We start from the raw sequence: 26,094 nt of genomic DNA on the forward strand, positions 1-26,094 counted from the left end.
ATACTCGTGCCACTTGTGCTCTTATAAAAACGTCTCCAAGTACCACATAGAAATGCACGTAAGGGCCCATGAGGGTACTACCAAGTACAAGTGCCAAGTGTGCCAAAAGGCTTTTATCAACAGTGTCTCCGCGTTGGAGCACAAGTATTTCCACACCGGAGAGACTCCTTTCCATTGCGAGATCTGTGGAAAACAGTTCATGTATTCCAGATTCTTGGCTGCACATAGACGCAACATTCACTACGAACTGTTGACCGGGCAACCCTCGGTAAAGTACGATTGCAACATTTGCGGCGTTCATTATGCTTCTGCCTCCGGTTTTCGCAAACATAACCTGAAAAATCATAGCGACCAACCGGTGAATTTGTCGGTACTGTGCGACATTTGCGGTATTCCTTATGCTTCTGTCTACAATCTTCGCCGACACAACCAAAAACACCATAGCGACGAACGGGTGGATTTGTCGGTACTGTGTGATATTTGCGGCACGAGGCTTACCAGTAAGGAGAGACTTGCCGTTCACAGACGTATCCATACGGGTTATAAACCGTTTGCTTGTCATATATGTCCCAAAAAGTTCACGCTGAGGGACCGTCTCCTGGAACATGTGAGGGTCCATTCGGGGGAGAGGCCCTTTATTTGCAAGTTCTGTGGAAGAGGATTCTCCCGGAAGACCACCCTGACACTTCACGAGAGGAGACATACTGGAGACAGGCCTTACGTGTGCAAATATTGCAGTAAAGGGTTCGTTACCAAGAGCCTGATGGATGGTCATATAAAGAATTGTAAAGTTAAAAAGTCTACTGAGTGATTCTTGCAGAGCGGGAGAAAATTATCGTTTTCTTTTTTTTTGTTGCTTGTAATAAAATTCCGTGACATGCACCAAGTGTTTTTTTTATATTTTTTCTTACTGCGGTACACTGGATCCCATTTTGAATAAGATTGCAGGGTATCCCTGTTATCTGCGATTTTCGCGACCCTATATTTATTTTCAAGCCACAAATAAAAATATTCCAATTACTTTTGTTCCTGAAATACAGAGCGAAAATGTAAATGGAGAAGTTATTATTTCTCAGGCCCTGTATAAGATAAAAACTGCTAAAAATTCTTACCTAAAGTCAGCGGCGTATTTAAACAAAAATTTAGAGCACTTTTTTAGAATGGGTCTAAACTTGGTATTTTTTAAATGGAACACCCTGTATATTTTAAAGTCAAATTTTTGCAATTTTTATTTTCTGGATATGTTGATGTATCACAACTTAATTTTTAATAAATTTTAGTAATAGTAATAATAATAATAGTAATTTTTTAATAGCAGGCCGTGAATCCTTTCACACACGCATTTAATCATTGCCTTTTTAAACCGCCATGTAATTTAAAACTATTTATTTAAATATATTTTAGACATAAACTTAAAAATGTTAAACAAGAATCAAATTGGCAAACTAATTACAAAAACGAAAAATAAAATTGTTCAGTGTCGTCCATTTTGTCTTGTACCTAAAACACATACGGTTTCAATTCGCCTTGAGGCATTTAAAATGTTAGGGCTCGGAGTTTCATCTTTATTATTTTGCCGATTTGCATAAATTTTATTTTTTAATTATGACAATACAAAGAAGTCTAAAATACTTGAGTAAGGTGACCTCGGGGGCCACCTGGTTGGCCCGTGTGTGCCAATCCAGCGTCTACCAAAATGTGCACATAAATATTGTCTAACTACCCTTCAATTAAGTACCCCCAAATCGGCCTTGTTACTGTCGTTCAAAAGAAATATGTTGGTTTTTTTTATACCAATGTCTTGGAGTTTGCCTATTCAATATGCCGCTGCTGCTTATATGGGGTTTGTCAGATCATATTACCTTTTTTGCAAAATTCGGATTTCCACTAGTTTTGATTAAAAACCAATTGGAAAATTCCAATCGTTTTAATGGATTGTCAGGATCTAATCCTTGAACAATATTTACCTCACACTTTGTTTTTTAAAACTCTCACCTCTTCCTCTATTTTACTACAGGAACTGTGGGGTTCTGCTTCCACACACGCTGAAATATTAATTTCGTCAGCTTCATTTCTTTCAACGTGAGGTTGCCTAGGTTTTGAATAGCAGCCATTATTTAAAAGATTGGATTTTATCCGCGATGCCTGACGTCTTCCTGGAAACCTAATAAGATATTTTTTATTTTTGAATCTAACAAAATAAAATAAGCCGATTCTTTACCTGTTTGCATATAATTGCAGCGCTTTTTCGACATTTTCGTTAGAAAGGTTTAAACATTTTATAACATCATACTTTTCAACATTTTAAAATTCCATGTCATTCAGCCATCACTATTGATTTGTATTTACTCTGTTTATGAATTAATTTCCATGAATGCAATAAACAAAACATTTTTTTATGCATGTGTGTAAGAATTAATGGCCTAACTATTAAAAAAAACAAACATACGTATGGATTTTTCTGATTTTTAAAGCTAAAATTTATTCAAGATTTGTCTATTTAAAAAATGCCAAGTTTATGACCAATCTTAAAAACAGTGCTCTAAAAAAAATTTAGATATGTCACTGATTTATGTAAAAATATCTATTTTAAGTAGTTTGCATTTGTTGTCAATATTTAAGGCCTAAGAAATAACAACATCTCCAAAAGTGAATATTTTTAGTCCTGTATTTCAGGAACAGAAGTAGAAGGTTGGAGTTTTTCTGTTTGTGGAAAATTATATTTTAAAAAATGACAGAGATACCCCGCAATCGCATCCAAAATGGGACACAGTGTACTTTCATGTGCTCACCAAAATATGTTTTAGGACAGAAATAAAAGCAGAAATTAAAGAGGAAGATTTCAGTGACAGTTTTAACCCTTATGAATTCATGGCTAGAAGAAACTCGAGAAAGAAACGTAAAAAGGACCATCCTCCGCCACTGGAATTGGAGGAGCCGATCGAGTGCGAGCTCTGCGACAACGTATTCAAAAATAACATTATCTTTGCTCTCCACACACTTCGCCATAGCCAAGATGGCAAATACTACTGTCACTTTTGTCCTTACAGGACTAGCTCGCAGTATAGTATTAAAATGCACGTGAGGACCCACGAGGGTACCACCAAGTATAAGTGTGAAGTGTGCCAGAAGGCTTTTACCACCAGTGTATACGCGTTGGAGCACAAGTACTTCCACACCGGAGAGACTCCATTCCACTGTGAGATCTGCGGGAAGCAGTTCATGTATTCCAGACTTTTGGCTGCACACAGACGCAACATTCACTACGAACTGTTGACCGGACAGCCGTTGGTGAAGCACGATTGCAACATTTGCGGCATTCATTATGCTTCTGCTTCCGGTCTTCGCCGACACAAACTGAGCAAACATAGCGAGCAACCGGTGGATTTATCGGTACTCTGTGACATTTGTGGCAAGAGGTTGACCAGTAAGGAGAGGCTCGTTTTCCACAGACGTATCCATACTGGTCATAAACCGTTCGCTTGTCATATATGTCCTAAAAAATTTACGGCAAGGGACCGGCTTCTGGAACATGTGAGGGTACATACGGGGGAGAGGCCCTTTATTTGTAAATTCTGTGGAAGAGGATTCACTCAGAGGACCCCCCTAAGAGTTCACGAGAGGACACATACTGGAGAGAGGCCTTACGTGTGCAAATATTGCAGTAAAGGGTTTATTACTAAAGGCCTGATGGATGGCCATATGAAGAATTGTAAAGTTAAAAAGTCTTCTGAGTGATTCTTGCAGAGCGGTTGCCATCAAGAAGAAAATTATCGTTTCTTTTTTTTTTGTCGCTTGTAATAAAGTTCTTTGACAAGCACCAAGTGTTTTTCTTCATTCTTCCCTACTCCTGTACTTTCAAATACTAACCAGAACATATTTTAGGATAGACATAAAACTAGAAATAAAAGAGGAAGACGCCAGTGACAGTTTTAACCCCCACGAATTCATGTCCAGAAGAAACTCTAAGAAGAAACAGAAAAAGGACCACCCTCCACCACTGGAACTGGAGGAGCCAATCGAGTGCGAGCTCTGCAATAACGCCTTCAAAAACAACATTATCTTTGCCCTCCACACCCTTCGCCACAGCCAAGATGGCAAGTACTACTGTCATTTGTGTTCTTACAGGAGCAGCTCGCAGTACAGTATTAAAATGCACGTGAGGACCCACGAGGGTACCACTAAATATAAGTGCGAAGTGTGCCAGAAGGCTTTTGCGACCAGTGTTCACGCGTTGGAGCACAAGTACTTCCACACCGGAGAGACTCCTTTTCACTGCGAGATCTGCGGGAAGCAGTTCATGTATTCCAGACTTTTGGCTGCACATAAACGCAACGTTCACTACGAACTGTTGAACGGAGAGCCGTTGATGAAGCACGATTGCAACATTTGCGGTATTCATTATTCTTCTGCCTCTGGTCTTCGCCGACACAACCTGAATAAACATAGCGACCAACAGGTGGAATTGTCGGTACTCTGTGAAATTTGCGGCAACAGGTTGAGCAGTAAGGAGAAACTCGCTGTTCACAAACGTATCCATACTGATTATAAGCCGTTCACTTGTCATATCTGTCCCAAAAAATTCATGACGAGGGACTTGCTCCTGGTACATGTCAGAATCCATACGGGGGAGAAGCCCTTTATTTGTAAGCTTTGTGGAAGAGGATTTACTCAGAGCACCCCCATGAGAGTTCACGAGAGGACACATACTGGAGAGAGGCCCTATGTTTGCAAATATTGCAGTAAAGGGTTTATTACTAAAGGCCTGATGGATGGTCATATGAAGAATTGTAAAGCTAAAAAATCCTCTGAGTGATTTTTTCTAGAACCATTACTAAAGGGTTTTCCAATATAAATGCTATTTTGAAAAATGATCGGATATTTATTACATCATAAAGAGGAAGGTATGCCGTTAATAATGGCCACCATATCCTTTTCATGATATTTTCCATAATCAAATCGCAGTCGATATTCAAAGTCTTGTCTTGAACCGACGCTGGTCTGTTGACGTAGACCTTCTCTTTCACGTAGCCCCACAGGAAGAAGTCGCAAGGTGTTAAATCACAAAATCTCGGTGGCCACTGGAGATCACCTCTTGGAGAGATAACACGGTCTTGAGGCTTTTCCCATAAAAGATCAATGGTTTCGTTGCTTGTGTGGCATGTAGCGCTATTTTGCTGAAAGTAAACGTTGTTTAGATCAATACCATACAATTCCGGCCATAAAAATCATTAATCATCTCTCGAGATCGTAATCCATTCATCGGAACTATTGTTCTACCCTCATTCTCGACAAGGTAAGGTCCATTGACCCAAACAGTCACACGTTGAGGATAGAGAGGCTTTTCAACAATAACTTTTGGGTTTTCCAAGCCCCAGTTGTGACAATTTTGCTTGTTGACGAAGTCACCGAGGCGGAACCGGGCCTTATCACTCAAGATGATTTTTCGATTAAATTCCCGATCGTTTTCGTGCATTTCAAGGACCCAATCAGCATAGATGCGACGTTGTTGTTGATCGGCCGGCTTGAGTTCTTGTGTTAACTGATCTTTATAAGGCTTAAGGTCTAAATCTTTATGCAAAATACGGTGTAATGGTGTTTGTCGAATGCCTAACTCCAAAGAACAACGAAGAATGGACAAACAATAGGACAAACCTTCAACACTTTCGGCTACAGCAGCACAGGTTTATTCTTCACATCACTAAGTTGTCCCAACAGCTCGAATTTTTCCACCAATTTCTATATTAGGGTTCGACAAGGTCTTTGACAAATTTTCACGATTTTTATAGTGAATTTTCAATGCTGTTGTTGTTGAAGCGTGTATCGTTACTTGTCAAACGTCAAAAAATTGCAGCTTCAAAAGTGACATCTACCGAAATAACGGTCTATTCGAAGTAACATCTCTTATTGGAAAACCTTTTATCTGCTAGAAAATTGTCATGTTCGAAAATGTATGTACAAAATAAAACTTATAATAAGCACCAAAGCTTTTTAATTAAACATTCCCTCCAGCTGTTACGAGGCATATGCTCCTATATTTATTCCAATATAAAAGTGAGCGTATGCCTTGCACCTTCCTGTACTAATGCATAACTATTTTAGGACCGAACCCAATGTCGAAATAAAAGAAGAGGATGACTCGGATCACCTAAACATCCCGGACCCAATCAGGGTAAAGAAAAAGATCAAAAAAACCCTAAAAAAGAAGAAGATTCCTGTAAAAAAGCGCCGTAAAACCCACCCTCCGCCGGTGGAATTGGACGAACCGATCGAGTGCGAGGTTTGCAACGCCACCTACAAGAACAACGTCAGGTTCGCCTTACATACGATCAGCCATAGTGAGGATGGCAAATATTCATGTCACTTGTGCTCTTATAAAAACGTGTCCAAGTACCACATAGAAATGCACGTCAGGGCCCACGAGGGTACCACCAAGTTCAAGTGCGAGGTGTGCCAGAAGGCTTTTACCGTCAGCACACACGCCTTGGAGCACAAGTACGTCCACACCGGCGAGAAGCCGTTCCATTGCGAACTGTGCGGGAAACAGTTCATGTTTTCCAGATTTCTGGCCGCGCACAAACGCTCCCAGCACTACGAGATCCTCACCGGAAGACCCCTGGTGAAGTTCGATTGTAAAATATGCAGCAAGCATTACGCCTCGGCCTCTGGCCTAAGAAGACACAAACTGAGCAAGCACAACGATCAGGGCATCGACTTGTCGGTACTGTGTGACATCTGCGGAAAACGGCTCTCCAGCAAGGAGAAACTCAAGTTCCACAGACGTATCCATACTGGATACAAGCCGTTCGCTTGCCAAGTGTGCGCCAAGGCTTTCACCAAGAAGGATCAGCTCATTGAACACTTGAGGGTGCACACGGGGGAGAAACCCCACATCTGCAAGTACTGCGGCAGGGGCTTTACCCAGAGGACCCCCCTGAAGATCCACGAGAGGACCCACACCGGTGAGAGGCCCTACGTGTGCGTGTGTTGCGGCAAAGGTTTCGTCACAAAGAGCTCGGTGGACTCACACATGAAGACGTGCGAAGGCAACTTGATGTCTGCCTTCGCCTCCTCCTGGATGAGGCATCCTTTGCCCGCACTCGCTCAGCAGTTCCTTGGGAGTGCCGATCGACTGCTCATGCCCGAACCAGGGGCTTCTTCTGAGAACAAAGTGTTTCCTTTGGTGTCCGAGATGAGTTTACCGAAAACCGAGTGATGGGAGGCTGTGGTTTTAGTACGGGGGCCGATGCACGATTTTTGGGACCTTTTTCCAAAATATTCGTTAACTTAGGCCCTTGGCTCTCGTACTTTGAAAGGGATGTGGGGCAATTTCGCATAGCAGGGTACACAAATCGCTAGTTTTTATACTTGTTAGTCTTAAGATATAAGGCACGCCCTTGGGAAGAAAACAAATAAATTAGGGGAGAGGAGACTTTTTTGTATAGTGCTGTATAGGAAGGACGTACAGTCTTTGCCCCTGCCTCCCCTAATATTTTTTCTTATTGGGCCCAAAAGAATTGTTATAAAAATTGAACAATTCACAAGAAAGACTTTATATACATATTATGTTTTCGTAGGTAAATAATGCTTGGGTTCGCTTATGCATTGGGGGAATATATATTTTTATTACTGTTTTTTTATAGATTTATATTTAAGTTAGTTATGGGGGTCTTAAGCCGCGTTCGGATCCCCTTAAGAATATCTTTTTTGTTGTTATCTAATATTTCGTTATCACTAAAACAGTAGAGATAAGATGCCTTGTGGAAATTTACTTTATTTACACCCAGTATTTGCACAAATTATAAGCACTTAGCAACAATTAATTTGTTCAAATACGTGCGTACTCATTAAAAATTTGTTGTTTCCGCATAAATTGTTTAAGTTTAGGATTTTGTTACTGTTTTGCCATTTAAAAATGCCATTCGGAATAAATTTATATTCTATTTACTTAATTGGTTTTATTGGACAAGGTGCAATTGTACTGTGGCCACCATTTTGACGATCCTCACAGTTTTTCTTAAAGCAGCTTGAATTTTTGAGTCTCCTTGATTTTAATGCAAGTTTGTATTAGAATCAACAAAAAAAAAATTATTAAGAAAACCAAAAAATCTTGAAGCCAACGCTGTACAACCACTTATCACCACATTGCATACGGGTCGATCTCTAGCACGTCACGTTTCCGTTCAACGACGCTTATACGAAGCGCAGAAGCGACGTTGTCGCTCGTCCCAATGATTACGTGCTGTTACTGATTTTTCACCTTGTGCACCACCCTTGGAACGGATCCGAATGAATCGCGATCCGGCAACCGTGTTTCAAGATGGCGTAATACCGAGTGTTGTGACGCTAGTGGGTTGACGAGACGGCACCAGCTTTCGCAGGCGTTTGTTTATTGGTATTTTGTTATTTGGTGCGCCAGTGGTCAATTGGTATCCGAGGAAAGTGATGAGTGCGTTATCAGACGAACCCACGTAAGTCTTTAATGTTTTTTTCACCGTTCAAATTGAGTTTCCCTTGGTCACCTTCCAGTGTGATCACGCTGTGTTGTGAGTTGTGGGCGTGCGCTGACGTACAGTTCGTTCTGGGGGAGGGGGTTACTGTTAAAACGGTCCTTCGAGCCGGACAATGTAAACACATTGCATGAAAATAAGCTGTAAAATCGATAGCGTGTTTGCATGATGTTTTTATCGGCACCCAGGGACGGACTGTTACGTTTCTTTTTCATTATTTTAAATGGAATTTAACAAACTCATAAAAAACCCTAAACCTTTTGGCATTTCCTAGAAATTCACCTTTTAATCATGGGATCGGAATTGAATAAAATTAAAATTCAGGTACCAGCTCTCAGGCACCTGAATGTCTTAAATCTTTTGCACCCTTATAAACATACTTGTCCCACTCTCACAGCTGATTTTGATACGCTGGAACTAAGAAGAACAAAAAAGTACGGTCTATAAATTTTTAGGTCGTGCCCCATGGCGTTTTTCACCCCTATTGTGGAGATAGCTGAGGTGTCAGAGGCAGAAACACTGAAACCCAAAGAGATTGCTCAAACAGAGATAAAAATAAAAGAGGAAGAGCCTGATGGGGGATTGTTGGAGGACAAACCACCTCAGCAACAAGTCCTGGTCATCCAGGAAATAAAAGAAGAGGAACAAAAACAAGAAGAAAAGAGTATCGTTACCAAAGAGGACTTGGAAGAAGTTAAACATGAACCAAAAGAAGAAGCCAAAGAGTGGAACGTGGACGACACGACCACACGTAGAACCAGCCAAAGAAAAAAGGGTAGACCAAGGAAAATAATCATCGAGGACGATGATCCCCCCAAACCCAAACGAAAATACACAAAAAAGTCGAAAAAAATCCCTACAGGGGGTGACCAAGAAAAGCCTGAGCGCAAGCCCAGGAAACAAAGCACGCCAAAGAAAAAAATGGCAGAATCCGATCTGCAGAATTACGGCAGCGACGAGCTGATCTCTCCCGAGCACCTGGACTGGAACAAAACCATCACTTGCCCCATATGCAAAGACGACAAAGAGTGGAAACTCAAAGAGATCAAAGACCATTACAAAGAATTGCATCCCGGCAAGCGTTTGAGGACCTCCAGGTTCTTCGGAGACACACATCCCTGCGATATATGTGCGAAAGAATTTAAATCAGCTGGCAGTCTTAAGGACCACGTGGAGACCCACAATAACTATTACTACTGTGACGCTTGCAACCATTCCACCAAAAAGATCCTGGATCACATCATTCACCTGAGGGCGCACAACGTGTTCGGGATATTCCAGTGTCTAATGTGCGAGTTTAATACCACCGAGATCAACCAGATGACGGAGCACGTGGTGAACCACGAGGATCTCCTCAAGTACTGGTGCGAGTCTTGCAAGAAGTCCTTTAGCATTTTACAGCATTTCCAGGAGCACGATAACTACCACACGGGGCTGAAGCCCTTCGACTGTCAGTACTGCGGGAAATGCTTCTTGTATTCGAGATATCTTCACGCGCACAAGCTCAACATGCACAAGGAGGAGATGCACTGTCCCAACACGTACCAGTGCGTGATTTGTAGCAAAGTTTATCAGCACAGGAACAGTTTGAAGTTGCACATGAACTCCCACACTGGGAATTTCGCTATATGTGATATCTGCGGTAAGACGCTGTCCAGTAAGGAGAAGTTGAAGTTCCATTTGAGGACCCATACTGGATACAAGCCTTACAGGTAAGAATTGATTGAGTCTTGAACCGTCTCTGGTTGCAAGAATGGCAAGGTAATAAAGAGGTAAATGTTGCTTGAACCCAAATTATTTTCCCTCTCATCTTCTTGCCAAGTCTTGCTTAAGAGATTGGGCACCAAAGGGCCCTTAACCTTAAAGACTCATTTTTATTTTTAGCTGTCAGTACTGCGGAAAATGCTTTACCAAAAAACCGATACTAGTCGAGCACGTGCGAGTGCACACAGGCGAGAAGCCCTATATATGCGAGTACTGCACCAAGGGCTTCTCGCAGCGGAGCAGTCTGGTGATACACATGCGTGGCCACACCGGGGAGAAGCCCTACGTGTGCCAGTTCTGCAGTAAGGGCTTTGTGGCCAAGGCCATGCTCAACATCCATCTCAAGTCTTGCAAAGGGTTTTTCACAAAGATGGATTTTTGAAGGGCGGTTCTCTCCCCCTTATATCCTTTTGTTTTGTGCAATTTTGTTTTTTACGGGTTGGAAATCCTGGTCAAGAGAACTTACTTTAGTTCACTAATTATTTTCCAGGCTTATTACAGAGGATGTCAATTAAGTGCCTAACAAAACTCCTCTGGATCTTCTTGTCCAAGGAGCACTTAATGGATACCCTCTGTGATTTCCTTGACTGATTGAATGTTTGGATACAGGGTGCATTTAATTGAAGGGTACGACCGGCTCACCAGCCCGATTTCGGTTCCGTTAACTTTAATTTCCATGTTATGTTCCTATACGTTTTTCACATTTATGTTAAGCACGATCTGTAGCTACGAAACCAAATAATAAAATTTTAGGTGTTAAGCTTCTGTTCACCAAATATAGAGACAGATATAGTGATTATAAATTAGTCGGTAAGAGATGAGCTACGAGGTTGCCATAGATGTAAAATCTAGAATTTTGATTTATAAATAAAAAGTTGGTTTGTAATAGACGGTGGTGTTTTCATTCATTACCCGGTTCCTTCTTCAACTATTTTTTATGTGGAAGAGAGAGGGAAACTCGTCGTCTTTTTTCCCAGCACCTTCATCAAAATATATTGATTTCTCTCAAGTCAGAGAGAGAGAGAGAGAGTGACTCAGCCGACAAGGCAATCTCGTTTCGATCGATAACCCGCTCTGGCCAATATACGACATTGAAGCGTATAAAAAGCCGGAATTTAATTATGCGACTCGAAGGACCAAAATGGGGAGTTTTAGCAAATTGGTGTTGCAGCTCCAATTAATCTTAAGTAGATGGAAACATGAAATAATTGTCTACAGCTTACCCAATTTTTTAGGCTCACTGTAAAACCCGATTTAGACGCTGAGGAAATCTACATTCAAATAGTTAACGATAATAACACAGACGAGAATAAAATAGAAGTGGAAGAGTTGGAAAACGTGCCATTTTCCGAAGAGATAAAGGAGGAGGAGGAGGAAGAGGAAGATGACGAAGAAAACGAACTCGAGGAAGGAGACCTTGACGAAAGCTCTTCATCCCCCAAACCACTAGCAGGAAAACGTTCGTGCAACGTCTGCAAACAATCCTATAAATTCCTCAGTCGCCACCTAGAAAAACACGGTTCAGAGAACTGTATGGACTGCCTCCTCAACTTCCCCACCAGCGAGAAACTCGCGGAACACATGCAAGAGGTCCACAACGCCTCCACGAATTACCAATGCGAAGTGTGCGATCTCACCTTCTCCTCCTTAGTACAACTAGGGGTGCACACGTTTAAACACACTAAAACCTACAGCTGCCCCCTGTGCAACTACACCGCCAAAGGTAATCACAAACACTCCCTGATAAATCATATTAAGAGACACGAAGGGAAGTACTCGGTGTTCTGTGATATTTGCGGCAGGGGGTTCTTCGATAAGAATATTCTGGCCAGTCATATGGAGATCCACGAGGATATTCCCAAGTATGAGTGCGAGTTTTGCAAGAAGAAGTTTACTGTGAAAAGGTAAGGATCAATGGACGCATTGAATTACCCCTTTGATTTGGTTCTTCGTTTCTCTTTGGAAATGCTGCTTCATTTTACTCTCTTCTGGGTCCCACTCAATTTTTTTAAGGCTTTTGGGGTTCGATGCCTTCCTCCTCTTCTTCTTTTGGTTTTGATTTTTCTCACTAAGAAAGCCTTTGCCACTTACCTTTTAGCTCAATTTCCAGTCTTTTACGTACTCCGAAATCTCTGGAATTGGCTTTAAGCTTTCTCAGGATGCCTGGAAACTGCTTTCTATGTCCTTACCCTGCTGCTTCACACAGACCCCCTTGGGTTACCTTTTGACCAATCTCTCTTTCAGATACCTTGAAGTTCACAAGTCTCTTAATCACAAAAAAGAACTGTTCGGAATCGAAGAGTCGTTCCAGTGCGAAATCTGCGGCAGGAACTTCACTTTCGAGAAGAGTCTAATCAGGCACCTGAGCGCCATCCATAAAATAGGCGAGGACCGAAGGGTGAACTGTCCAGTAAGTAAACCTTCGGACCTCCTTACCACCCTTGTCTGCTATAACGTTACTGATCCTTAGGTGTGCAATAAAAAAATCGCCAACAACCATAACTTGAAAAAGCACATGCGCACCCACACGGGCGAGAAGCGCTTCTGCTGCGACGAGTGCGGAAAGGCTTTCTCCGAGAAGAAGTACTTGCAGAAGCACCAGGCGGGGCACGTGCGCCAAGAGGAGCGAAAACGGTTGTTTCTGGAACGGGAGAAGGAGAAGGCGGCCAGGACGAGGAGAATGAACCGGATTAATCGGATGCGACATCAGCAAATGATCCGGGAGTATCAACCTCCTTCGCCTCTTTCTCCTCCCGTGGCCCATCCTTCCTTTCAGGAACGACAGGAGCTGTTGCAGCAGCAGCAGCAGCAGTTGTACCAACCCTCGCCTCAAGAATACTTGAATATGATGTACAGGCAGCAGCTGCTGCAAGGGCTGAACGATCCTGTGGGACAGGATCAGGAGGGTTTCGCCTTTTATTCATATGATGATGAATAGGGTTGTTTTTTTCGGGTTCTTTTCAATTATTGTTCTGTGATTTTATTTATTTTGAGGGATGTTCCCTTGAGGGCCTTGCAGGCTATTGTTTTAACAGTGAAGTTCCTTTATATAGCATCGAAATATAGAATGATTATTTTTGCAGAGTTTCTGGTTTTATTTGGGAGTGATTGGAGTGTGTGCGCCCCCTGGTGGGTTCTAAAATACTTATGAATAAAATACTTTTTAGCAGCAACACACGGCAACCAGCCCAAGTGTTTTTAATAAGAACAGCGAAGGGTCTGCAGTTGGTTTGCAACAAAATCGCTCCGGAGAAACAAAACCGCTTTCCAAAACTGCTTCCTAAATCTCCGAAGGAGGAGTGGACGCTCTCCTCCTCAAAGAAATTATGCCCAATATGTGGCAAACTGGTGAGTAACCTGAAAGGTCATCACCATCGAACCAACTTCTGTTGCAAACTCTGCTTCCTGGAAGTAAAATCGGAAACGCTTCTTAAAGAGCACGAGAATCTCCATAAAGAGCCTCACCACAGATGTGAGTACTGCCCGATGGTCTTCAAAACCCTTACCAAGCTGGCTCTGCACCACTACAAGCACACCAAGCAGTACCAGTGTCCTTTGTGCGAGAAATCCTTCAAAGTTCCCCACTCCATGATGGTCCACATCTCCAATAAAGAGAAAATATTCACGTTCACTTGCCCCATCTGTGGCAGAGGGTTCATCCAACGCAGCCTCTTCCGCACCCATATGGAACTCCACGAGAATAGCAAGAAGTACCAGTGTACTTTATGTGATAAGAAGTTTAACACCAAAAGGTACCTGCAAAGTCACGAAAGGTTTAATCACAAGAAGGAGCTGTTTAACATCGAGGAGGTGTTCCAGTGCGAGTACTGCTCCAGAACCTTCAGCTTCAAGCGTTCTTTGAAGCGCCATCTGAACTCGATCCATAAAGTCGGCGAGAAGAAGACTTACCAGTGTCACGTCTGCTCTAAGGTGGTGACTAATAAGTACAGCCTCACCGTGCATTTGAGGCTGCACACTGGCGAGAAGAAGTTCCAGTGCCAGGTGTGCGGAGAGAAAATGCCCAGGAAGCAGTACTTGATGAGGCATCTCTTTAGCAAACACGGCATTGGCCATAGCAGGCCTCATTGAGCTTTTTATGTTAATAAAAATTATTGTTTGTACTCTTTAGTATTTTTTTTTACTGTCAGTTTTCCATGCTCTTGATCCAGAAGTGTCCATCATACTAACCATAAACATTTTCCAGAAACATATCTAACTACTGATATAGATATATATTTAAGAAAATTTATTCCAGGCGATCCAGACACTATTAACAAACTGAAGCGATGATATAGAAAAAGGTGGAAAAGTCGAATTCTCATTTATATATATCCCTATTTCCCCCTCTCTTCTAGTTTGAGAATTAGAAGAGTACGGGAATGAAGTGATGTTTTTCGGGTATAATCTGACAAATTAAAGGAGAAAAACACTATTTCCAGGCGATCCAGACTTTATTAAGAAAATAAAACGATGATACAGAAAAAGGTGAAAAAGTCACGAATTCATATATCTCTCATTTATATATCCGTATCTCAGTCTAAAGATTAGAAGAGCATGAGAAAAAAGTGATGTTTTTTGTGTATAATGTGACAAATTAAGGGAGAAAAACACTATTTCCAGGCGATTCAGACACTATTAAGAAAATGAAGGAAGTAATTCCGCACCAATATGGAACTTCACGAGAATAGCAAGGTACTCCTTGCTTTTCTTAATGTACTTTATGTGATAAGAAGTGACTTTATGTGATAAGAACTTTAACACGAAAAGGTACCTACAGAGTCACGAGATGTATAATCACAAGAAGGAGTTCTTGAACATCGAGGAGGTGTTCCAGTCCGAGAACTGCTTCAGAACCATCAGCTTCAACCGTTCTTTGGTGCGCCATCTGAACCCAATCCATAAAGTTGGCGAAAATCCATAAAGTTACCAGTATCACATTTGCTGCGCAATGTGACCAACAAGTACAGCCTCACTGTGTACCTGATGAGGCATCTCTTCAGCAAGCACGGCATTGGCCATAGCAGGCCTCATTCAGCTTTTTGTGTTAATAAAAATTATTGTTTGGACTCTTTAGTATTTTTTTTCCCGACAGTTTTCCAAGCTCTTGATCCAGAAGTGTCGACCATACTAACCATAAACATTTTCCAGAACATATCCAACATCTGATATAGATATTAAATATGAGGACGTCAAACCAGCCAAGAACCTCAAAAAGGGTACGAAAAACCCCAAGAGGCGCCCTCCTAAGCGCATTATTAAGGTTGAGGATTGGACTTCCAGCGACGAGGAAGCGCGTCAAAAAACCGCCATAAGAAAAATCAGGAAACCCAGATCGGCATTGGAAAAACTCTGCAAGGAGCTCTGGGAGAAGCCTCCGACCTGGTCCGATGACTCAGACCATGAATCCGATTGGTTCAGTGACCCAGCGAGTTCCTCAAAAAAGAAACAGGACATGTCTGGATTATGTCCGCAATGCGGCAAGGTGGTGGCCAACATGAAAATCCACATGAAGAAGTACCACCTGAACAATTACTCTTGCGACCTCTGCTCGATCACCTTCAGGAACGAGAAGCAGCTGAAGGAGCACAAGGAGGTGCACGACTCCGAGAACCCCCACAAGTGCGACTTGTGCAATTTAATATTTAAAAACGTCACCAAACTCGCTCTGCACCGATTTACGCACACGGGCAACTACGACTGCCCTATCTGCGGGTTCAACGCCACCAGCAGGTTCAGAAACTCCATCATAGCGCACATCAAACGTCACGAGGACAATTATGCGGTCAGATGCGACATATGCAACCGCGGATTCCTCTGCAAAAAGAAACTGGAGGAGCACATTGAATGGCACGAGAACGTGCCCAAGTACGAGTGCGAGATCTGCCATAAGAAATTCCCCGTCAAGTCGTACCTCACCCTTCACAACAAGTTTAATCACAAGAAGGAGCTTTACGGCACCGAGGAGATTTTCCAGTGCGAAATCTGCGGCAGAAAGTTCACCTTCGAGAAGAGCTTCAAGCGACATCTGAGCTGCATCCATAAGATCGGCAAAGATTTTACCGTGAAGTGCCCGGTGTGCGACAAGGTGATCGCTAATAATCACAACTTGAAGAAACACATGAAGGTGCACACGGGGGAGAAGAACTACAGCTGCGACGTTTGCGGAAAGACGTTCTCGCAGAGGCAGTACGTCACTAGGCACCAGAAGGTCCACCAACCTGATCGGGAGAATAAGAAACGCCCATTGGTTAGTGAGGAGGTGCCGGTTGTCTAGAAGTCTTGGAGAGTCAATGCTTCTTCTTAGCGAGCTTCTCAAAGCCAGTAACTCTCCTGCAAGTCTGTAATGGGATGATTTCACTCCTCACAAGGATCGTCTTCATTATATTCGACCCTTACCTTCAGTAACTTGCTCTAAACCTGTTTCATGGTCAAAGTGATGTGGATCTTCTGGCAGAACTTCCAGCACTATCCATCAGCTCGATTCCTGATTATCATCCCCAGATTTGTCTGATTTCTTTAGCTTCTTGACTTTTGTCGCCATTTACTACTCCATCTTGAGACCTCCTTCAGTTCTAATTTCTAAGACTGAATGATTTGAAATCAATTTTATGTTAACGATCTCAGTTTTATTTGTGTGTACTATCAGATTGTGTCAAGGTGTGTAAATATTTGTACGACCTACTCATTTTATTGAAACGTATTATAAAATACATAATTAAGTTTCGTTTCATTTCTACCTTGCTGCCAATTTATCTTTCTTGGCTAAATTCATCCAAAATTTCAGGACAATCATCTCCTATTACATAATTTCCGAAGGTACTCAGCTCCAGTATCTCATAAACCTCTCAAACGCTCCACCGGCTTCAACCCTCAATCCCGAGCCTCAAACACTCCAAAAAAAACGAGATTTATGCAACATATGTGGTGTCTTGGTAGGAAACCTCAATGACCACTCCAAGACCCACCAGTTGACTTGCGACTTCTACAGCTTCGGCACCTCCAACTACCTTGGAGAGCACATCTCCGAAGAGCACACCCCCGAGGGACCTTATAGTTGCGACATCTGCCACGCCCCTTACCAAACCCTCCTGAAACTAACTGTGCACCGACGCATTCACTTAAAAAAATACGTTTGTCCCCTCTGCGGGTTCGAATCCTCCACAAGATCCTTCGCTCCCATCAAGCAGCACATCGACCGACACGGGGAGAGATTCAAAGTGAGATGCGACCTGTGCAAAAAGGGTTTCATGTGCATGGCGAAGCTCCGGGACCACTTGGAGGTGCACGCCTCAGAACCGAAGTACCAGTGCGAGTACTGCCGCAAGAAGTTCACGGTGAAGAACTACCTGAAGTTGCACGTGCGTTTCAATCACAAGAAGACCCTCTCGGGGATCCCGGAGGTGTTCCAGTGCGAGATATGCGGACGAGAATTCTCGTTCGAGAAGAGTTTTAGGCGCCACTTGAGTGCGATCCATAAAATCGGAAAGGATCTCACCGTGGAGTGTCCCGTGTGCCACAAGACGGTCGCCAACAATTTCAATTTGAAGAAGCACATGAGGATCCACACTGGGGAAAAGAATTATGCGTGCGCTATGTGTGGAAAGAGGTTTTCGGATATGAAATATGTGAGGAAACATCAGAGTGTCCATCTGAAAGAGGGCGGAGGCTTGAAGTCCAAGAGAGGGAGAGGAGGCAAGTGAGAATTGGCTACTTTCCCCCAGAACTTGCCTCCTCTCCCTCAGAGGCTTCCTGGAAGAAGAAAATAATTCACTTCTTCCAGGAAGTCCTGATTGGGGATCCTAGAACCAAGATGTGGTGTAAATAAAGATAACTTAAAAGTTTAAGGCAGTTTTTTTGACTCCTTTCCAGAAATTTGCGTTGTAAACAAATATACTAACTCATAAGTATTTTAGGTCGATACTGGAGAGGATCCTGATAAAACAGGAACTCCTGGAAGACATTCAACAGCACAAAAAAGTGCGGAGGAAACGAAAACCCGCTGGTTATACACCGAACGAGGAGCATCCGGATGAGGACAAGCCAAAAGTGCGTAAACCCCGAATAAAAAAAGAAAAATCGGACAGTCCTCCGAAGCACCCGAGAAATCAGAAGGCGAACATGTGGACTTGCAAGTTTTGCTTCGAAACCTTCGCCTCCAGAAAGGAGATGTTTCAGCATAGAAAGCAACATCCGGAGGAGGAGAAGAAGACTGTCACCGCGGAACCTTCCACCACAAAGTTCTCTTACGACGAGGAACTCGACATATTCACTTGTAACAATTGTTCTGCCGAATGCCAGGACCTGGAAGAGATCGAGAAGCACGTGGAAACCCACGAGAAAAAGTTCGCGTGCTACGTCTGCAAAGAAGAACTGTTCGGCCCCATTAACTACACCGTCCACGTCCAAAAACACCGGGACGACAAGCTGTTCCCGTGCCCCTGGTGCCAGTACATGTCCCATAAAAAAGAAGCCATGCAAGTGCACATAAACCGACTCCACTTGCAAATCTACGATTTCCAGTGCACCAAGTGCGGAAAATGTTTCAATGACGCACTGAGCTTCAAGGAGCACGACAACGTGCACCTGAACGTTAAGCCTTTCGGTTGTGTGGTGTGCAGCAAGAACTTCTACTACTCCCGATATCTGCTCTCGCACCAGCTGAGAACCCACACGGTGCGAGTGCTGGATCCAGAGTCCAAGACCCAGTGCAGCGTGTGCCAGAAAATCTTCGCACGGCTGGACACCTTGGAGAGGCATTACGCCGCCAAGCATCTCACCGTACGCACCGGTCCCTATGAAAAAAAGCATCTGTGCGACGTGTGTGGACAAGGCTTCTCCAGACCGGATAAACTTAAGATCCATTACAGGAAACACACCGGGGAGAAGCCTTATTCTTGCGTGTACTGCTCCAAAAGCTTTATTAAGCGCGACTACTTGATAATGCACGAGAGGATCCACTCCGGAGAGAAACCGTACGAGTGCGCCATCTGCGGGAAATGCTTTAACCAGGGGGCACCTTTGAGGATCCATTTGAGGAGTCACACCGGTGAACGGCCTTACGTGTGTCCCTATTGTGGTGCCGGTTCTGTGTCCAGAGGTGCATTGAACAGTCACATTAAGAGCTGTATTGGGGCGGTGGTTGGGGCAGCCCAGGATATTGGACACGAGGAAGTTGTGAGGATGTAAGACTGCCGTTGTTGTTGTACAAACTGGAAGATTCAAAGATTGTTCTGGAACAGTTGAGGAGCAGATCTTCGTGCAGTCGGAAATTCTTTCTCTTTGAGGAATCATACGGTGAAGTCTGTCCTCGGGTGATTTTGGAGTCCGTCTAGGCTGGATCTGGATGCAGATTTCTCATTATTCTTTTGTATATAACTAATAGTGATCTTTTTAGTTCCTTAACAGTCTGAGGGATGACACCGCGATACTTGTTCATAGTAGTTTATAATTAAGGTTATTTATTTGCTTCGTTGTTTATACAGTAGGAGCCTAAACATCCCTTGTCCTTTGACATTTACTGGGGGAGGATTTTTTGGCTTCTGCTGTATACAGGGTGTCCCATAAATAATGGTAAATATTTTAACAGCAGACCTTTTGAAAAAAATGAGGTTAAGTTAAACTTTCCCAGTCCGAGAGTCAAAGACATCTAAGATACAGGGTGATGAACTTAATGTTATATTTTTTTGAATTTTGCCCATAAATTTAGCATTTAGACAATGTACAATTTAATTTTTGATTTAAAATAAACATTATTTTGCTTAAAAAGGTACACTTCAGGCATCTCGCTACGATTAACCCTTTTCGAGATATTTACATTTAAAGTTTTTAATGCGTTCAAAATTTAATTAAATTTTCTTACTTACTTTAGAGTAAAATATTTGTTAAATATACTGTGCCTGACAAGATGAATTATTATTATAAACCTCATTGTCACTGTCAGGGTTTATGTTCTGGTCAATTACTTTGATAAGTTGTTATGAAAAATCAAAATCAAACAATTAGTAACGTTGTCTATTACAGACCTCTTTACAAGACTATTTTCAGACCTCGGCCCGCACGAAGTCCAGACCCTAACCCATTGGATTTTTGTATATGGGGATACATAAAATTAATTGTTTGCCAAAATACAATAATCACAAAAGAGCATTTAATTGAGGCAAATATTCATAATTTTAATTTTTAATTTAATTTCTGTATTTTATCATTTATTCGATGTGTAGTAGAGCAATTTGAATAGTTTACGAATGTCGTTTTTGTTGAAAACTTTTAATGTAAATATGTCAGAAAGGGTTAATCGTAGCGAGATTTCTGAAGTGAGCAAAACTGTTTGCACAATACATACTTGAAATAGAAAATTAAATTATGCCAAGCCTAAAAAAGTTATGGAATTAAAAAAAATCAAAATATTGCTCTATGACATACCAATTTAAAAAAAGGTTAATTTAAAGAAGTGTCATATAAAAGAGAAACCGTATTCCAAATTTTGTTACCTACTAACAAGTAATAAATGCTAAGTTTATGGCTAAAATTAAAAATAAAATACATTATCACCTTGTATCTCGGTTGTCTTTGACTTTCGCACTATAAAATCATTACTTAACCTCATTTTTTTTCCAAAAGGAATCTGCTGTTAAAATATTAACCATTATTTATGGGACACCTTGTAAATTTGTCTCTGTAGGGGTGCATGGTTTACATTTCTATTTCAAGAGATCATTATTTAGTTTAAGCATCACAAAATAAGTGATTCACCCTCTGTATTTATTTATTTTTTAAGAAATTAATATATTAGTTTGAATTTATCGTTAATTTTTCTCCTCTCCCTGTAAAGACAGTATCCCGGGTAACCGTTTGTGTTGTCTCCTTAGCTGTCAAAGTGGCGTCAGTGTTTAAATTTGTTGTTGTGGTCCGCGAGTATTTTTTAAAAGGTAAGTTTTTAATCAAATATGACCTGCTCAGTCTGCTCTTGATCAAACACTGACCCCACCCATTTTTAGGTACAATTTCTGGTCCTACCACAGTGACCATTTACAAATAGAAATGAAGGTGAGCGATGTGGAGTTCAAGCCCGACGTGGGCACGTTGGAGACCTCTTTAGAGCCTCCCGACTCCCCACTTACGCCCGTATCGATCAAAATAGAGCCGGATAGCGACGAGGAGTATCTGCCGGGCAAATCAGAGAAAAAAAAGCCAATAAAGTTGCGAATAAAAAAGGAACAACTGGAAAAACCGAAGAAAAGAAAAAAGAAATCTTCTTCATCGAAGAAGAGGAAGCAGGAGCACAAACTGTGGACCTGCCGTAAGTGCTTGCAAGAGTTCGACAGCCGTAAAGGCTTGACCGAGCACTCCAAGTTGCACCACGAAGAGTCTTCCGACGAACACACGTTTAAGCACAACGAAGAACAGGATCTGTACAACTGTAACACTTGTCAAGCGGAATATCCGACCCGATCAGAGGTCGAGGAGCACATAACCAAGGTCCACGAAGAGTTCTACTCTTGCGACCAGTGCGAGCACACCTCCAAGAAGGCGTACGCCTTCGCGATCCACATGAAAAGTCACTCCAATGACGAGTACATGGTGTGTCCTCTGTGCAGCTACACGACCCCCAGGAGAACTTGTCTACAGACCCACATCAATAGAGTGCACTACCACAAGTTCTACTACACCTGCGGCACTTGCGGCAAAGGCTTTAACGATTCTGTGATCTTTAAGGAGCATAATAACGAACATTTGGGCATTAAACCGTTCGTTTGCGTGGTGTGCTCGAAGGCTTTCTGCTACTCCAGGTGAGTTCTCGATCATCTTAGTAGTACCATACTATGACCTTCGCCCAAAAAATTTTTTTTGCTCTGAAAAATCTTGTGCAAAATATAATTAATTAATCATTAAATTAAACAAAATTGCACTCATTCTGTTACGCATTAAATTATGTATTACACGAAAGTATGTGACTTGTGCTATATGCGTTTACTAAGTTTCCTTCTTTTTTCTTGTGCGGTTATTGGTTGCCAGGTGTGTACCAGATAAGTCGCAGTAGTAAATTGCACTATCGAGTTACGCGATAAAATTTATATCGAATTAAAGGTAGATAATTAAATCAAGTAATTGTAGATATATTAAAATCTATAAAAAAATCTCTTTTAACCCGTAATGTGATAAAAAAAGTCATTTATTTCCTCAGGTTTGTTACTCAATTACAGGAAAGAATGTGGTTTGAAAAAAGAGAAAAAATAAAAATAATATGTTGAAGTTGGTACTTCACCATATGCAAAGCAGGAAAGAAAAAAGAAAAGGGTGTATAAAAATGGAAAATAAAAATGAATAACATTCTATGTACAGGGTGTCCCATTTTGGGTACTTTTGCGGGATATCTCCGTTATTTTTAGAGATAGAGAGTTGCGGTTTTCGTGACACTGTGCTAGTTTTTCGTAAAACTAAAGATGCGGTTAACAAAATTTTCATAGCCCTTTTATTTTTTAAGATACAGGGCATTTTTTAATTTTTTTTCGCATTTTGGGTCCCTCCTCGTATCTCCGTTATTTTTAAAGTTTTTGTATAAGTAAAAACTCATTCTTATAGAGTTTTTTCCGTAGAATCTAGTGGTGTAGATATATTTTTTTTTGATTAATAGTTTTTGAGTTATAACCTAAACTTATGTTTTTTTAAACGGAAAATCCTATGTATTTGAGTTCATAAAATTGGCCTTTTTTCACCTTTTCAAAAATACGCAAATAAATAACAATTTTCTAAATTTAAATAATCAAATTCATAATTTAATGGGAGGCCATGGCTATTTATAACAAGAAGCAAAAAAAAAGACAAATAAATAAATAAATGTCAACTATATTCAGGTTTTGATTAACATTTCTCTGTTTTTGATTGAGTTTATGCTCCAAAACCCATTTATTTTCGTTGTTTGTGAACTTTGGCAAAAAAATGGCAGAATGAATGATGAGGCGTTAGAATGTCATTTTCTATCAAAATATGTCAAAAAAATTGGGGGATCCTATTTAAAATAAGAGGGTAAGGGTCATTTCCGGCTAAACCGGAAGTGACAGAAAACTTTAAAAATAACGGAGATACGGGGGGTCCCAAAATGCAAAAATTTCAAAAATGTCCTGTATCTTAAAAAATAAAAGGGCTATGAAAATTTTGTTGACAGCATCTTTAGTTTTACGGAAAAGTAGCACAGTGTCGCGAAAACCGCAACTCTCTATCTCTAAAAATAACGGAGATATCCCGCAAAAGTACCCAAAATGGGACACCCTGTAATTAAACAGACTACATACGTATTTCACTCTAGCTAGAGCATTATCAGGCCTGAAATAAAGTATTAGTCAAAACAACACTAAAAATTTAAATAGAAATCTCCAAGGTACCATAAGATTGATAATAGATATTGAAAATAGATACTGAAGATGATTGGCAAATTCCTCATCGAATGATAAAAAAACAAAAAGTTAAAAAGTAGACGCAATAACATAGACTCATCGAGAATCGAACCCGGTACCACAAAATTAGAAGTATGGGTGTAAAACCTATTGACTAAGTAAACCTAATACTAAAGTACTTAAATTTCAACAAGTTAACCAATATAAGCTGTAGATTACGACTAAATAAATAATGGTAGGAATATGATTTACATAATATTTATCGATATAAGTATTTATTTTTTATCATTTTCCCACCATTATTTATTTAGTCATAATCTTCAGTTTATATTGGTTAACTTGTTAACATTTAAGTAGTTTAGTATTAGGTCTACTGAGTCAATAGGTTTTACACCCATACTTCTAATCTTGTGGTACCGGGTTCGATTGTCGATGAGTCTATATTATTGCGTCTACTTTTTAATTTTCCATTTTTTTATCATTCGAGGAGGAATTCGCCAATTATCTTCAGCATCTATTTTTGTGAACAATTTTATATCATCCGGCTGAAGGTCATAGTATGGTGGGATCTTAGACCATAGGAGGCACCAGACTATGACAACAATCGCGATCTCTTCCAGATACATGACGATCCACCAAACGCGTCATCACACGGTCTACATCGAGGGCTCCCTGCACAAGACCCAGTGCAGCATCTGCCTCAAGGTCTTCTCCAAGGTCACCACGTTGCTAAAGCACATCACCTCCAAACACTCGCAGGGTGAGGATCGCAACGAGAAGCGCCACCTATGCGACCATTGCGGCAAAGGGTTCGGTACCGGGGACAAACTGAAGATCCATTATCGTATCCACACGGGGGAGAAACCGTACCATTGTCGGTTCTGCGACAAGTGCTTCACCAAGAAGGATTACTTGGTGATGCACGAGCGAGTGCACACTGGGGAGAAGCCGTACCCGTGCGAGTACTGCGGCAAGTGCTTCAATCAGGCGTGCTCGTTACGGATCCACGTGAGGGGGCACACGGGGGAACGACCGTACATTTGTAATATCTGTAACGGGGGGTACATTTCCAGGGGGTCCTTGAATTTGCACATGAAGACTTGTTCCGGGGAGAGGTACGACATTATTCAGTGATCTTGGGTGGGTATATGGGTGAAGTCTGATGGAATTTCTTTATTCCTGGATAAGTTGGAGAGTTATGGTTATTACGCAAAATAGACGGATTATGGTTTATTTTATTTGTTAATCGGTGTACTGGGTCTTTTATTTTTTTGTTATGTAGAATCGTTGTGCAATAATTTGTTTACTTTGTTGTATTTTGATTTAGGTATAGATTAAAGTTTTAATAAACATATTAGTTGATAAGGGATTTTTATCTGAACGAGTTGAAGAGCTGAGAAGATCCTAGGAAGAAAAACTACTCGCACCTTGGTTTTCTATTTCCTCTTGTCCTCCTTCTTTTTCTTCTTCTCCTTCTCTGCCTTCTTCAGCTTTTTGTTCTGTTCCAGTTATACAGTGAAAGGACAAATTGATTTGAAATTCGGGTGTTTTTTTCTTCTTTTATTTTTTGGGCATCGATTAGTAATGCCATTGCGTTTTTTAAAATCAAAATTGTCTTTACTAGGTACCTCGACTGGAAACGATGGGTCAATATTCATTTTTTTAAATAAAACACTATATATTATGACGTATTCTGAATATTTGTTGTATAGCAAACCATATTCCTTAAGTAGACCTCATTATTTTCGAACAGTTTCCAATTTTAGAACCTACTTGATAACTGTTTGTAAGTATGATAATAAGTAAGAGGCTCACGTACCTAATAACGAAATATGGTTTCAACAAGTCTTTTCAACACTTTGCTATCGCCGTTCGACAATGTCCTGATGCAACTTTTCCTAACCGATGGATTGGACGAAGAGGACAGATTGAGTGGCCACCAAGATCACCGGATATAACCGCATTAGATTTTTTCAAATAATAATGAATGAATTAGACTAATTGATCCGTAAGTGATTGAAAATGTGCAATTGAAAGTTTTTTACCGACTTCAAAAATGCATTGAAGTAAATGGACATCAGTTGCAATTAATATTGTATAAATTTTTATTTTTTAACGTCGTATGTTTCATTAGTCTATTACGTAAAATTTGACAAACCGCTGACTTTAGGCACATGGTATGATATACAAAAAGTATTCAGAATATATCGTAGAATTGTAAAATGTCATGATATACAGGGTGTTCTATTAAAAAAATACTTGAATTACCCTCTATATAGAAAATTTTTCTTGCAAAAAATGCGCAATCATAATTGACGTGTCCGAAAAATAAACGAAGGAAAAAACCTCTGAACTTTTAATGAATTTATCCCTTTCATCGTGAATGCACTGTATTTATACCAGTTTAATTTATATAGAAATGTTTA

The 26,094-nt window shown here is 41.0% G+C and overlaps 7 protein-coding genes across 7 annotated transcripts; all 7 read left to right on the plus strand.

The window, feature by feature from the left end:
• Positions 1 to 52: 52 nt before the first annotated feature.
• LOC126747177 (zinc finger protein 91-like) lies at positions 53 to 4,816 on the plus strand. The gene is made up of 3 exons (XM_050455680.1): positions 53 to 744; positions 2,808 to 3,437; positions 3,886 to 4,816. The coding sequence occupies exons 1-3, from the start codon at positions 53 to 55 to the stop codon at positions 4,814 to 4,816; spliced, it is 2,253 nt and encodes a 750-aa protein (XP_050311637.1).
• Positions 4,817 to 6,085: 1,269 nt separating this feature from the next.
• On the plus strand, positions 6,086 to 7,216 carry LOC126747178 (zinc finger protein 239-like). Its single transcript, XM_050455681.1, has one exon. The coding sequence runs from the start codon at positions 6,086 to 6,088 to the stop codon at positions 7,214 to 7,216; it is 1,131 nt and encodes a 376-aa protein (XP_050311638.1).
• On the plus strand, positions 7,213 to 11,164 carry LOC126747729 (zinc finger protein 883-like). The gene is made up of 3 exons (XM_050456527.1): positions 7,213 to 8,471; positions 8,966 to 10,222; positions 10,395 to 11,164. The coding sequence occupies exons 1-3, from the start codon at positions 8,446 to 8,448 to the stop codon at positions 10,654 to 10,656; spliced, it is 1,545 nt and encodes a 514-aa protein (XP_050312484.1). The 5' UTR covers positions 7,213 to 8,445; the 3' UTR covers positions 10,657 to 11,164.
• A 231-nt stretch (positions 11,165 to 11,395) lies between these two features.
• LOC126747179 (zinc finger protein OZF-like) lies at positions 11,396 to 13,212 on the plus strand. Its single transcript, XM_050455682.1, has 4 exons — positions 11,396 to 11,436; positions 11,510 to 12,178; positions 12,519 to 12,684; positions 12,745 to 13,212. Exons 1-4 carry the CDS (start codon positions 11,396 to 11,398, stop codon positions 13,210 to 13,212), a joined length of 1,344 nt encoding a protein of 447 aa, XP_050311639.1.
• A 548-nt stretch (positions 13,213 to 13,760) lies between these two features.
• Positions 13,761 to 14,363, plus strand: LOC126747181 (zinc finger protein 525-like). The gene has a single exon (XM_050455683.1). The coding sequence runs from the start codon at positions 13,761 to 13,763 to the stop codon at positions 14,361 to 14,363; it is 603 nt and encodes a 200-aa protein (XP_050311640.1).
• A 697-nt stretch (positions 14,364 to 15,060) lies between these two features.
• LOC126747182 (zinc finger protein 420-like) lies at positions 15,061 to 19,460 on the plus strand. Its single transcript, XM_050455684.1, has 4 exons — positions 15,061 to 15,177; positions 15,490 to 16,521; positions 17,234 to 17,970; positions 18,188 to 19,460. The coding sequence occupies exons 1-4, from the start codon at positions 15,061 to 15,063 to the stop codon at positions 19,458 to 19,460; spliced, it is 3,159 nt and encodes a 1,052-aa protein (XP_050311641.1).
• A 1,593-nt stretch (positions 19,461 to 21,053) lies between these two features.
• Positions 21,054 to 25,033, plus strand: LOC126747730 (zinc finger protein ZFP2-like). Its single transcript, XM_050456529.1, has 3 exons — positions 21,054 to 21,202; positions 21,272 to 22,063; positions 24,289 to 25,033. The coding sequence occupies exons 2-3, from the start codon at positions 21,315 to 21,317 to the stop codon at positions 24,800 to 24,802; spliced, it is 1,263 nt and encodes a 420-aa protein (XP_050312486.1). The 5' UTR covers positions 21,054 to 21,202; positions 21,272 to 21,314; the 3' UTR covers positions 24,803 to 25,033.
• Positions 25,034 to 26,094: the final 1,061 nt, after the last annotated feature.

The sequence above is a fragment of the Anthonomus grandis genome, chromosome 19 (genome assembly GCF_022605725.1).
Source record: "Anthonomus grandis grandis chromosome 19, icAntGran1.3, whole genome shotgun sequence".
Lineage (NCBI taxonomy): Eukaryota > Metazoa > Arthropoda > Insecta > Coleoptera > Curculionidae > Anthonomus > Anthonomus grandis.